This window comes from Fringilla coelebs (genome assembly GCF_963513975.1).
Source record: "Fringilla coelebs genome assembly, chromosome: 7".
Lineage (NCBI taxonomy): Eukaryota > Metazoa > Chordata > Aves > Passeriformes > Fringillidae > Fringilla > Fringilla coelebs.
Window position 1 is genome coordinate 24,450,495 of NC_140035.1, and position 13,251 is coordinate 24,463,745.

At 42.5% G+C, this 13,251-nt stretch overlaps 1 protein-coding gene across 4 annotated transcripts in view; it reads right to left on the minus strand.

Annotated features, from left to right (window-relative positions):
- PIKFYVE (phosphoinositide kinase, FYVE-type zinc finger containing) overlaps positions 1–12,816 on the minus strand; it is a 63,102-nt gene extending 50,286 nt beyond the window's left edge. For 3 of the 4 annotated variants that reach the window (XM_084209436.1, XM_084209435.1, XM_084209434.1), the window contains exons 1-5: positions 12,761–12,816; positions 9,913–10,094; positions 8,250–8,432; positions 2,961–3,079; positions 119–290 (exon numbers count right to left, since the gene is read on the minus strand). In XM_084209436.1, the coding sequence (XP_084065562.1) occupies positions 119–290; positions 2,961–3,079; positions 8,250–8,432; positions 9,913–10,084 (646 nt within the window). In that variant the 5' untranslated portion in view covers positions 10,085–10,094; positions 12,761–12,816. Of the gene's footprint in view, positions 1–118; positions 291–2,960; positions 3,080–3,845; positions 3,920–8,249; positions 8,433–9,912; positions 10,095–12,760 lie in introns of those variants that run through there. The other variant, XM_084209437.1, reaches the window with a different exon arrangement.
- Positions 12,817–13,251: the final 435 nt, after the last annotated feature.

Here is a 13,251-nt window from a genome sequence, read left to right on the forward strand (position 1 = left end):
TTAAGCCCACTACAGACCTGAACAGCATTTTCTAGAAGATGCCAGGATTTCAGATACAGTAAACCAAACAGAGCTGAGCACACAGAGACTGCTCAGTTTCTCAGTAAATAAACCCTACCTGTGTAGCCCATGAATTTTCCAGGGATTTCCTGATTGCAGCATCGACTACAAAAGATCTGCCCACAAAGTCGACAGTGGTGCCTCCTTCGGAAAGTGGTGAATTTCTCGCTACAGTCATAACATTCTTTGCACTGGCTGTCAGGCATCCAGTACTGCTTCAAGTCACTGTCCTATAAGAAGACAGCAGACAAAAGCTGTTTCTTTTGTAAATAAGAAAGCATGTTTAGTTTCATGACTCTTTGTAGACTATGCTTATGGAAAAGAAAATTTCATATCCACTTATCTCTGCACATGTACACACACTCTTGCACACAAAGGATTTTTCATGTGGTTTTACAGGGAGTCAGAAGGCTGAGAGCTCTGAATTAAGAGAATAAATCCAGTAGGACTTTGCCTCCTTGATCCAAGATGGAAGCAAAGCAGAATAAAACTATCATAGGACATAGAGAGAAGTCAAAAATAAACAAATATATGAAGTAGTGATTACTCTCGCCTCTCATCTGCCCCAGCACATGAGAGGTCCTCAACTAGCACAGTTTTAAAACGAGAAGAAAAAAAATCCCCTACATATCAGTTGAACCTGTTATCTAAGAGTAAATCAAGTTATCAGAAATTATCACTGCAGGAAGATGATTTCAACTGCTAATATTGGGATATGTTTTGTAAGGATTATTGATACATGTAAAAAGTTTTATTTGATCAAATTCTTCAACATTTCAGTAGATAGTTGGAAAAGCCCGTCCCAGATTGATTTTGCTTCAAAACTCCAGGTTAACTACTATGTGAAGAAAACTTAAATTCACATTCAGCAGATAACAACATATATTAATTAACAGCATTGCTACAGCCACAGGAAAAACATCATCTTAAAAACAGAGTTAAAATTTCCATTGGTGTAGAAGCTACAGAGCAAGACAAACTCTCAATTGTGATTCTGAGCACACCAGCTGCAACTCGCATGGATGGAGACAACTGCTAATGGTCACATGACAGCCCTGCCTGTGCAGCACTCTTTGCTAGAGTTCAGTTCTGGCAAAAAGCCTTTTCAGAGGGACTGAATACACCAGGTTTTTCTTAGGAAGAGAAACCGCTCCAAACATTATCTCAAAACAATCAGAGAAGAGAGTAATCACACAAAAGAAAAGTGATCCATGCTCTCATTTTCACATAATTAAAAAAAAAAACACTGGGCTTTATTTTAAATTGGGATTTATTTTTGGATATTCACAAACTAAAGTTTGACATAGCTGCTAGACCAATTTTGAGACCAAAGCAGTTATGATCAACAACACAACACTTTCATGCTTTTCTCAGCCAAGAAAACCCACAGAGAAAGACGTTAAAGACTGCTCAAGACAGTCTAGTGTTTTAGAGAATCTAGAACTTTTTAAGATAAACACTCAGCTTCAAGCAGGGAAAGTTGGAGTGAAGAGCTTTGCCAAAGAACTGCTGCAAAGCTGCAGGGGATGCCATATAACAGGTTGTTTTTCAACGCTGCATAATAAGCCAGGTCTCTGGATCTACCACATAGAGATGGGCTGTTCCAAACACCAGTGCTGTGCCCCAGTTGCATGTGACTGTGTCCAGAAACCCAGTCACTGCTGTTCACACCTCTCAACTTTCTGCCCTCCTTGCAGGCTGTTTGTGTCATGAGACAAAACAGAAGTTTGGCCTGCCTTAGCAGTAGAGGCTCATTAAAAGAGCACCTTTCAGAGTTTGACACAAGCTTTCTGCAAAAGTAAAGAGGTCTTCCGTAGAGACAAGCCAAGCCCACAGGAGGAACAAAGTGCTGCCTGAAGTGACTCGAGCAAAACATGGCTGCAGTCAAGAACAGTGATGCATTACCTTTTTTACAGAAGTCAGCATGCTGACAACTACAACACTGTCTCCAGAAGACATGGTCATATTAATTTACTGCTGTATACTGTCTTTCAGCACTCCTCCAGTAGCTTCAAATACATCTGAAAATCTCTCAGGCCTTCAGAAGTTGCCCCAAATAGTAAGGGGCATACTCAATGCTGCTTACTGCAATGAAAGGCTTCTGCTTCACTCTCAAAAATCTTGCCCTTTCTATCAAAGCAAGATTATAGCAAAGCAAAATAGCACTGGAAGCTAAGTAAATTTACTCAAAGTCTGCTTATAAAAGCTATCAAGCCAAAAGCCGTTTCCTTCCTCTACCAGTTTAATTAAATGCACTTTTGCCTGTTCATGTCTTGCCCACAGACAAGCTATTTATACCCTCACTTATAAATAGGTGTTGATTCTTTCCTCAACTAGAGCCTCTTCTTAAAGGTATGGTCCAACTCAGCAGATGGAGATGAAATCAGCAAGTCAGTAGCAGCCACCAGACTCTTGTCTATAATCAAAACTGATTAACAGGGCACGCCTTTCCAGTAAATATTGCTGACCAATCAGTACCACAGTAAGTAGCAGATTTAAACCACTCCAACAATTCTCATTACTATTTGTGACAGTCAATGTGTTTCACCTGCCCATGGTTTGCCTTCTAGGGAGAAAATTATTAGGGTTTTTTTTCACTAGACTGGGTAACACAGAAGTGGGAAGGAGTCTAAAAAGGGAGCATCTGGTCCAAGCACAAGAAGCCAAGTAAACACAATGATTCACTCCCCCAGTATGACAGATGTTTGGCAAGTCAAAAGTCAGCATCAAATGGAATTGCTTCCCTTGCATTCACACAATGCTTTTTGAGTTTATTCACTCATTCTTCAAACATCCCCCCAAAAAAAAATCCCCATAATGTGTCCAAAGAAAAGGTCAGAAAAGCCCAGTAGAGTTGTTTTTCTAGATGGTTTGGCCTACAAATCCTTCTAAAGAAGTACCTGGCTCTTCCCCTCCATGATTTCTTTGAGGCGTTTTAAAACAGTGCTGAGGCTTCTTAACTGAACTGCAGTTCGAGGATCATGACCTCCAAGAGGTGGTTCTACTTTCCTTCGATTGTCTGGAAGGGAAGAGAGAGCAATATTCATTTCTTCCATGATACATCAACACTCGCATCACAACACAAAGCCCCATTAGAGGGGAAAAACATTCACGTATATATACATTTTACAAAGTTACAATGTGTATGGCTCCTTGCCCTTGATGCCAGATAGCTTGCTGTGACTGACATTTTAAATACCACCCTCTGTGTTTACAAGAAGCCATTTAAGTTCTCTGAGAATGAAAACATCTTTCAAAGAAGTGATTTTCAACCTACCAGATGAAGCTTGTAGTAGTCTGTTACAAAACACTGAGGTCTCATTTTTAAAATGCCCTCTAGGATACTAATACTTGCAAAATAATTGCTACAATATACACATTCATTCTAGAAGTACTATAAGTCAATGCTTTGACCTGAACTTATTTATAAATTACTACAGCAAAAAATCAGGATTCCATTGCTCAGTTCCTATTAAAAACAGTAATTCAGAAGTTCATATTTTTGAGGGGTTTGGGATTTTTTTTGTTTGTTTTTTTTCTAACAAAAACAACAGGTTGTTGAGAATTTGTACAGTCATTCTTTAACTATAGCAAAGAGACTTCCTGAATAAAAATGCAATGCAGCTAATTTCTTTTACTTTGAAGCATTGCTGAATAAATTACAAATAGGCTCCTTTTCTCCAGGAAGATTTGAAATCACAGCTCTCTATTTACCTAAACACTTCAACATTTTCAGAGTCTCTTTCCTAGATCAATAACTTTCTGAATAGTTTAAAGTTTCTTACCAGCTTCGTTGCTCTCCATCTGACTAGTGTTTTATTCAGCTTGCCCCTAGTACAGGAAGAGCAGACATGGCTGCTCTCTGTTTACTGCCTGAGCTCTCCCTGATGTCAGCAGGAACGCTGACAGCTCTGCCTGAAGCCCGTTAACTGTTGCTGTGCAGTAACAGCTACGCTACTGCTTCATGTGCGGCAGACCAAAGCCCTCCCTTAATGGGACTAAAACTGTTGGATTGCATGCCCCCTCTTCAGCTTCTTAGGGGGTATTTTTAGTCAATCAGCCCACACTTTGCTGCTGTGTACAAAAAAAAAAAAATGCACAACATCTTCCTTTTTAAGAAAAGAAACCCATTTCTGTAACTCGCCACTTCGAATTGATTTCTTTATAAAAATCAAACAGACTTTTGGGCAGCACAAAGTTCAGTATTTTAGGGTGATTAAGGGGACCTTCATATTTCAGGAAGACATTGATAATACCAGAGAAACCTCTGGCTCCTCCTTACTTCTATCACAAGATCTGTGCTGCGTTTACTTCCTGGTACTTCCTCCCAATTCAAGAGTATCTCCTTTCCAGGAATGTTGCTTCCAATTCAAAGAATTATCAGATCTACTGCCTAACTACCAATAAATCTTGTCAGGCAAGTGACTTCCAAAAACAAACATACACAGCACTGAGGAAATGCCACAGATAACTCCACACTGGTTGTTGTTAGTTAAATGTCCTTTTCTCTGTTCCATAAAACAATGTCAGAATGATGTCACTCACATAAGAAAAAGTATGTCATCAGCATACTGTGCTGCAGTAGCAGCACATGGCCAACCTGTTAATATTAGAGAAGCTGAATGATACACAGATTAAAATTCAGCTGGTTCTTTTCCTTCTCAATAATGAGATTTCTCCCTTTCTGAGGAAAAACATTGTATACCAAGAAAGTAAGAAGTGATTCCTGCAGTAAAGGAAACACTGTCTAAAACGCCATCCTTCAAAAAGAATTCCCAGGTATCAATCTTAGGTTAACTCTTACCCCTGATCCAAACTGCCTTATTATAAGTTAAAAATTAACTTCCACAGCTAACAAAAAAACAGTTAACTTATTTCAACAGTAAACATCATCCTTCCTATATGTCTTTATGATTGCTGATCCTTGGTAAAACCTAAGAAAAAAACTCTGAAGTATAGAAATATGTTTTCACAGAGTTTCATGACTCTACAGTATTTTAGTATTCATTTTACAGTGAATGACAAGGCAAAAACACCACAAGGACCACTTTGTTGCCACCTATAATTTCAGTTTAGAGGAGAACTGACCATACTGAACTACACAAAAGGTAGAGATTCACACAGTTTCAACAATAAAAAAATACCCCTGCCAGAGATACTGTTTTTGCTAATATGAAAAAACACAAAATGCTTTCTAATTACTTGCTGCCACAGCATAAAATTGCATATTCAATTTCACTACTACAGCTCAAACATCACATCTTCCTCAAATCACTGCCATAAAAAGTACTGCAATGAAAAGTAGGAAAACTGCCCTTAACTTCATTTTATAGCATTGCATTTTCATGTTCTAAAATCTTTTTGATTAGAAAAGATGTTGTGGCAGCACCTCACGCTCCGCAATGGTTTCCAGTAAGTACCACGTGCTTTCCTCAGGCCTTCTTCCCCTATATGATCACTGGCCATTCCTTTGCTTTTGCTAAGCTCCTTTGCCACTCCCTATTACTGCCAGTCTGCTACAATTGTCTAGCATTAACGGCATTATCCTGCATGACAGGGTAACAAGCTAGAAGTGCTTTTACTACCCATGCTCCCTCTGCAGTAGTCAGCATTTCCAGTTCTCCTTAAACAGGATTTGCAAGCTGTGACACTATCTCAGTGACAATCGTCTCATTGTTGGACTATTTTAGTTCAATCCAGCACCTTGAAAGCCCTCATCTGACAGCACAGCACACGCAGTCCAACACAGCTAGCACATGATGATGCAACAGACTACCCAAGAGAGAGGCCACAGAAGCCATTGCAGAATCTCAGCACTGGTTCTTCAGCCACACAACCCTCAGAGCATCTGCGACATAAGCCAGGCATCCAATAGTTCCTCCTTTTTTCACAAAAGCCAGTAAGGAGCTATTATAACATTTTTGTGTAAGCAGTCCTGAAGGGAAGCACAGAACTGAAACCCTACACAACTGCTGCCAGACAGTGTCCTCCAAAAGCCAGCATCCCTCCATGCTGTTCTGCACTAGCAGCTGTCAGACAGCACGGTCCCCAAGCAATGAGATGCGCTGCACAGTCACTACAAGCTAATGGACAGATGAGAGGCGAGGGTCAGCATCTTCAGGAGGAATTTCATTTCATCACTATTTAGAGGCACCAGAAGCAACCTTTAATTTATTTATTCCTTTCAGTTTGCTTAACTTGATACATTATTTAAGATCAAGTAGGCTAGAGAGACCTTTGTGAAGTGCTTATATATTTTCCTGCCTACACTTGCCCATGTTATTAACTATCTAAGTAGTGGTAAAGCCTAGAAACATTTACAGGCCTGTGGACACAGGGCTACAAGAAAACTTAACTCAATTAACTGACACCTCTCTGTCACTGAAGTCAGTGGGTGACCCAATTTACTAATGTGGACGTTTAAGTAAATTCCATCACTTACTTTCTTGCTTTTCACCATTTAGATATGGCAGTAATTTCTAAGATTATTTGTGCAGGCCAGCATCAGCTGCAATAGCAGAAATAAAATTCTCTGCTACTCAAAGAAAATCCTCAAAGACCTAATTCATCATCTCCATTTAAGGTAAAAAAAGGAAAGAAAAATAAATTTCTAAAGTTTGCTTCAAAAATGCTTGACTTGTAGAGAATGAAAATGCAAGTATTTTTCCCCCTCTTCAAATAAAGTGAGACGGCCTAAAACACTCCCCCAAACCTTCTCACTAATCCAGTACACTTTTACATGTGTTACACAGAGCTCATGTTTGTTACAGCATCAAGGCTGTTTGGGAGAAAATACTCAACAGCAAGTCAGGCTGCTCAGCACATGGTACCACAGAAATCTCTTCAAAAAGCAAGCAGCAATTCCTGCTTGTCCTAACTTTACAGGCTAATTCATTATCACATTTTTCTAAGCATATTTGCATCCAAACCCAGAGATATGAATGGAGGTCCTAAAAAAAGAGATGGAATAATACAGAAACGGCTCCTCCCACACACCTTAACCTAAATCTTATTCCCTGGCTACCTAATCCCAGAGGAAGTCAAACAGCAAGATTACTTCTGCCTTCTGAGTATCAAACAATATACTTTGCCAGAAGGTTTCTAACATCTAATCCTCAGGCAATTTCCAAGTGATTTACAAGAGGTACCAAGTAAAAGTAAATTGGCTTATCATCCAAGAGCATATGGCTGTTCTTGAGACATTTGAGAAAATTCTTTAAGAAAGAGCCCAAGCAAACAAAACAAAACCCCTAAATTAATTAATCCCCTTAATTGGTTCATTGGAAGTACAACTAAAAAAACCAAACAGTACTAGAGGGCAAGGAGGAAGATGAAGAATATGTTTAACTAAGCATGCAAATGACTTAGGTAAAAATGCTAGTTCTCTGCAGCAGACTTTTGCCAGGCTACCAAAACTACACATCTTTCTGAAAATCCCATACACATTAACAACATTTAGGATCTCATTTGTTTGCACTAGGTACCACACTCTTGGAAATACTGCCTTGCACAAGATTGTTACCCAGTTCAGCAGTTTCCTCAAGGGTATCATCAACAGCCAACAGTAACCAGTCAGATCTCAAGAGGAACCCCTGTAATCTACTTAGTAGCTCTTTCACATCTTCATAAAGCCATTACACAGTTGCAATCAATTCACATACCAGCTAAAAGATTCAGTACAGAATCTGTCAATAGTTTAGGCAGGATTGAAAAAAAAAATCTTAAGCACAACTTCCTATTCAATTATCCTTGAAACAACTACAAGCAAAAACCTTTATTTACAACTCCCTTGAAGACCCAAACACCAAATCCACGCAGACTAAGCACTAAAGTTAGAGCTAGCATATAGATGTTAAAAAACTGTAGTCTCTCAAGACAAAGCAGAAATGTTCAGGATCAAAGTTCATGTGACTTTAAAACATTAGATGTGTTTTGGCAGCCTCTTCTGTTCCAGACTGTTTTCCAATTAAAAGAGCAGAGCCCCAACAAGGTGTCTTGCTGGAACACCAAGAAGGGTGAAGAGTTATGAGGTTAAAGTGCAACCTCACTAACAGAAGCAGTGTAGCCTGATGCTAAATTCTGCTATGAATCTAGAGACTCAGTGAGCCTTTGTTCACATCCTATCCCCCTCACCCTGAAGCATCCTGGCTAGTGCAACATTGCCTTATAGAACAAAGAGCTGAAATTACCCAGAGTTGCAGAAGATCTTCTTTGCAGCTCACCACTCAGTTGTTTTTTGTATGGGATTGGTGATCTCAGAGACTGAGCCCTTGTGGGATGATGCTGAGGACTGGACCAGCCACCACCCAATGCTTGTGGATCACTCTGTCCTGCCTCTGCTCTCTCTGCTGGGGATGAAAGCCTGCCATCATCTAGAGTTGACAAAAAGCAAGAAGTCACCTTTCAGACATGATAAAGAAAACCAGTAGTACATGCAAAGCTAAGGTTAAAAAAAAAACTCACACAAATAGCTCTTTTGGATCATGATTAAACAAAACAAATAAATTTTTTGTTTTAGAAGTACTATATACATCACAGGAACCGGACAGTAGGCTGTCTTCAAGGCTCAGGCTATTTCAGAAATTCCCTAATGTGAAAAGTGTCAAAAAAACCCCTGACAGATTATTCGTGAATATGAACATGAATAATTCTTGCTAAATAGAATAGCTACACTTGACTATCCCCTTCTGCCTTGAAAAGAGATTTTCAGTTATTTTACAAGCCAGTACTGAGGTCACAGTAAAGTTACCACAGCCTTTAATTTCCATCAGCACATCAAGTATAGACAGTTCTCATTGATTCCAGTAAGATGCACATTTCATGTGGTATTTCAAGGTTGTTTTCCCATCCACTCAACAAAAGACATTGCTGACTCCAGCTACATTTGTCAGAAAAAAAAACAAGTGAAGCCAATATTGACCACATTTTATGCTACTTTCAATAAATTAGCAATGAGAGGTGCTACTCTAGTAGGCAAACTAATAGCAGTCATACCAAGTAATTATTTTTCATTCTGCATAAGAAGAGTCTGAACAGATCGGTTACACAAAAAGCTGTTTGGCTCTTTTCCCCCAGCTCAAACATTGCTGAAGTATGCTTAACAAAGCTGGATAATGAACAGACTAAACAAAAGCAGCTGACCAGTGTGCCATCTCCAGTAAAGGGATACACAAACTTTGCACAAAATCCAGGTGCTTTCATTCACCATTCTTTGTAGGATCTTTCTTTGAAACAAAAAGGAACTCACACAGTTCTTTCACAGTTTGCCCACTGAGAACATATTTGATGACACCTGCAGCACAAAGGCCAAGATCATGTAATATTTTTTAATATCAAAAGTTTCACAACACTTCAGACTTCTTGATAGGGAACACCTAAGCCATGCAGATTAATGTGGACTTCCTGCTTTATTGCAGGTCAGCTGTCACCCAGGTACGAGATGCACAGGAAGGTGAGAGGTAGATGAAGTCTGAAGTAAGAACTTGCACTGGAAGGACAAGCACACATTTTGGTCCTGTAGGCTGGCAGAGGGTTACTCCTACTTTCAGCCCCCCCCAAAAAAAAAATAATCCCACAGGCAAGGGAAATTCTGATGTCAAGCTAAGAATCTGTACAATACACCTGCTAACTAGCTTGTCTTTGACTTGCATGGGCAGCTACAAATTTCCAGCTGCAAGACACTGGCTATCTTTCATAATAAAGCTCTCCTACATCACCCAAAAGCCAGATGCAACATCCCTTATAAAAGAGCTGACATCAGCCCTTTGACATGATGCTTCTGTGTCCAGAGGTGTGTTTATGAGCAGCAAACAGCACGCACAAGCCATGCCCATACATCCCCCCAGCACCCACCTTTGCTGAAACGGAAGAGGTTTACAAAAGAACTGTAAGCTGATTTAAAAGGAGGCTCGTCCTGGTCAGGAGTCAGGGGTTTGAAGTGAGTGAGATGAGATGGACTGCTGGGAGAACGAGGTAGGTCACTGCTAGAGTCCAGTGTTGGAGAGCGCTTGTCATCTGCGGCCATTTCAGGTACCCTGGAAAGAGGTCAGCAACACACATTACAAAAGGGATGGTGAAACAGAACCTCCTCAGCCTTCTGAACAGGAGATGTCTCATTAGACCCCAGAGGACAGATATTCACCCAACTGACCACAGGTACCTGCAATTAGCACAGACCAGGAATGCCAGAGGAGCCCATGCCCCCTGCCCAGCCACTGACAGAGAGCAGCACCTCTTCAGAGGGTAATTCAGAGTACCTAGTTAAACATCCAGAGCAACAAAATAAACAACCACTACACTGATGACACACTGCAGTAGAGGTTTATGAGAACTTGAAGTTTTCAAATGGAGACTCTGCAGGCATACCACAAAGAAGCTTTAACAGCTTTACTCCTAATGCTGTGACTTCTGCAGCCCTTGTAACAAAACTGAAAACAGGCATGCCTGAGCAAGCACAAGGCAGACTTGTTGTTTGGCCAGGTTAACTTCAGAATGAGAAGTAGAATGAACTACAAACAAAAACAGGACTGAAAGATTAATTTTGGTGGGAAACTGTTTTTCTCCCCTCTGCATTACAATACAGGCCCAGGTTACCAGGGAAGCAACCCAAACTATGGTTTATTTTTTGCCAAATCTAACACCTTCAAACATCCTCATTTTCAGGAGCAGCTCTATTTAGGAAAAACAAGCAAAAACCCCAAACCACTTTCTGTATCAGAAGAAGCCATACTTGTAAACCCTATTAGCTGTGTACCATAGCTGCCATACAGCCAAGAGTCATACTTTTCCCCAACCCACACTCTTTAAGCTGATCAGACACCCAGTTTCTTTCACAACACCTCACTCAGCCTGCATTTCTAGCCTGCTAGGCTAAGGTGCTTACTGCCTTCATCTTTGTTTAAGAAAAATTTAGTGAAATGTTTGAGAGAGTAGGAACACAGGAAGCTGATGGAGCCTATGAGTGATGGTTGATTTTTACCTGTGCCAAGGATCAAAAGCCCTTATGAACCTACGACCTGCTTAGCAGCTAATACCCACTTCTTCATGAAATAACGATTTCCAGTTCCCACAACTGCTCCCTAGAACTCACAGGCATATATTGCTCACTGGAATATTTTCTTCAAAGTTCCAAGAAGCCACACTGTAAGAAATGTGTGCAGTCCAGAGAAAATCAGCATGATCAGCAAGCGACACTGAAAGTGCTAAAGAGCAGCTCATGTGGCAAAGTTTTTTTCCTACAAAGAATGCCAAAAAGATGCATCTGCAAGTCATTCACATGACTGCTCAGTGGACTTCTGCTTGTTGCTCTTTACAGTAAGCACCTTCAGCTCAGAGTTTCTTTTGCTATTGGCATGTCCTCAGGAAAGAAAGCAGAGACAGCATCATTTACTAAGTTTCAAGAGGAACTTTTTTCAGGTTCTTTACGTAAGGCTGAGTCTTTGTCTTCCACATCCCTCTACCCTGTACATCAGGGTATGTTGTTTTGTTGTTCATTTCACCAGTATTATTCAAACAGGTGATTCCAATGTACTTAAACACCAGAGTTCATGGAACATTTCCCTTGAAACACACTCTTCAGGTAAATTTGGAATTGTTTCTTCAATCTTAACACAACTAATAGTTTGCTTTTTAAATGCTGAACATATGACAAGGGTGTACCTTCACAAACACCACCAGATTAAAAATCCCACTATGAAACTATGCTCCTATTTCAGCAACTGACTATAGTTTGGTAAGATAAGAGTTACAAGCAAGTGTCTGAATGTGCATTAAATATGCATATATATCTTTGTGTGATTATAGAAGAACTTGCATTTCAAGAGAAAAAAAACATAATAACTGCTTCTGTCACAGCAGTATTAGTCTAATTAAAATTATTAAAAAGAATAGCATTATACCTAGCATTAGCTCCAGAAACGCCTAGATTTTCTGTGCTGTACAACACACTAGCTGTACACACTAGTTGTACACACTATCAGCCTTTTAATGCTTTAGCTGTCCCACTAAAGGGAAAATACTTCCCCCCATCCCACCACAAGAAACCAAGAAATAGTCACGTCTTTGTATAATATGGGAAAGGGGAAAACAGGGTGCACGTATCGGTGAACAAGCAGAAAGCCAGAGTACATTCCTCACAGGATCCACACCAACAGTCACGGGAAATGTATCTAAGCCCACCCGAAGCTGCAGCTTCATCAATCACCAACTCACCACCGATAAAATACGGAGTTCGAGGGTGGCCGTGAGGCTCCCTCCCCACACGCACCGCTGCTCTCCGCAGAGCAGCGCGGGGACATCCCGCGCCCCACAGAACTGCGCACAGCCGCTCAGTGCCAGAGGGACACGGCCCCTCCTTCCTACACACACGCGACTCCCGGGCACCCGAATAACACACCCCGGTGCAAAACCGCCCGCAATTCGGACATAGCTGCGTGCTACACAGACTTCCCCTCCAACCTCTGCGCAGGAGACAGCTGCTTCGCTCTCCCCTCTATGAAGGGGACACCGCCGCCCTCCCTAGGACGGCAGACCCGGAGATCACCTGCGACGGGACGGCGCGGACGCGGTGGGCAGCGACCCCGGAGAGCCGCCACCGGCCGCTACCGGGGGATGGCCCAAAGAAGGCGGACGGAGCAAGGGGGCCGCAGAGCGGTACCGGCGGCGCGGTACCGGCGGCGCGGCCCCGGCGGGCGATGCTCACCTGCTGTCCGCGGCTGCGGTGCCGGTGCTGGGGCGGCACCGCCGCTCTTCCTTCACCGCCCGGCCCGGCGGCGCCGCCAGCCCCGACCAACCGCCCGCCGACCGCGCCGCTCCCGCCCAGGCATCGCCAATCGAAGCTCCGCGCACTCCACCCGCCGGCAGCGCCCGGCCCCGCCCCGCGGCCCTTGCCGGCTGTTCCGCCCGGGCGCGGCACATCCGGGCTGCTGCCTCGGGAGCCGCTGGCCGTGCGGCGAGCCGGTGTGTCCCCCGGGAACTCGGAATACACCCTATTTCATTAATATTCCCTTCTCTTCTATTCCCGGCCGCTCTCCCCGCCTCGCCCCAGCCCCAGAGAAGTGCCCGCTGCTTCCCCGGGGCCGTGGTGTGGACACCGCCGCCCCAGCGCTAGCGGAGGAGCCCGTGCCCGCTGTGTGTACCGCATCCCCGAGCTGGGCTGCGGCGCTCTCCCTGGGCCACGCCCGAGCCCCCCGG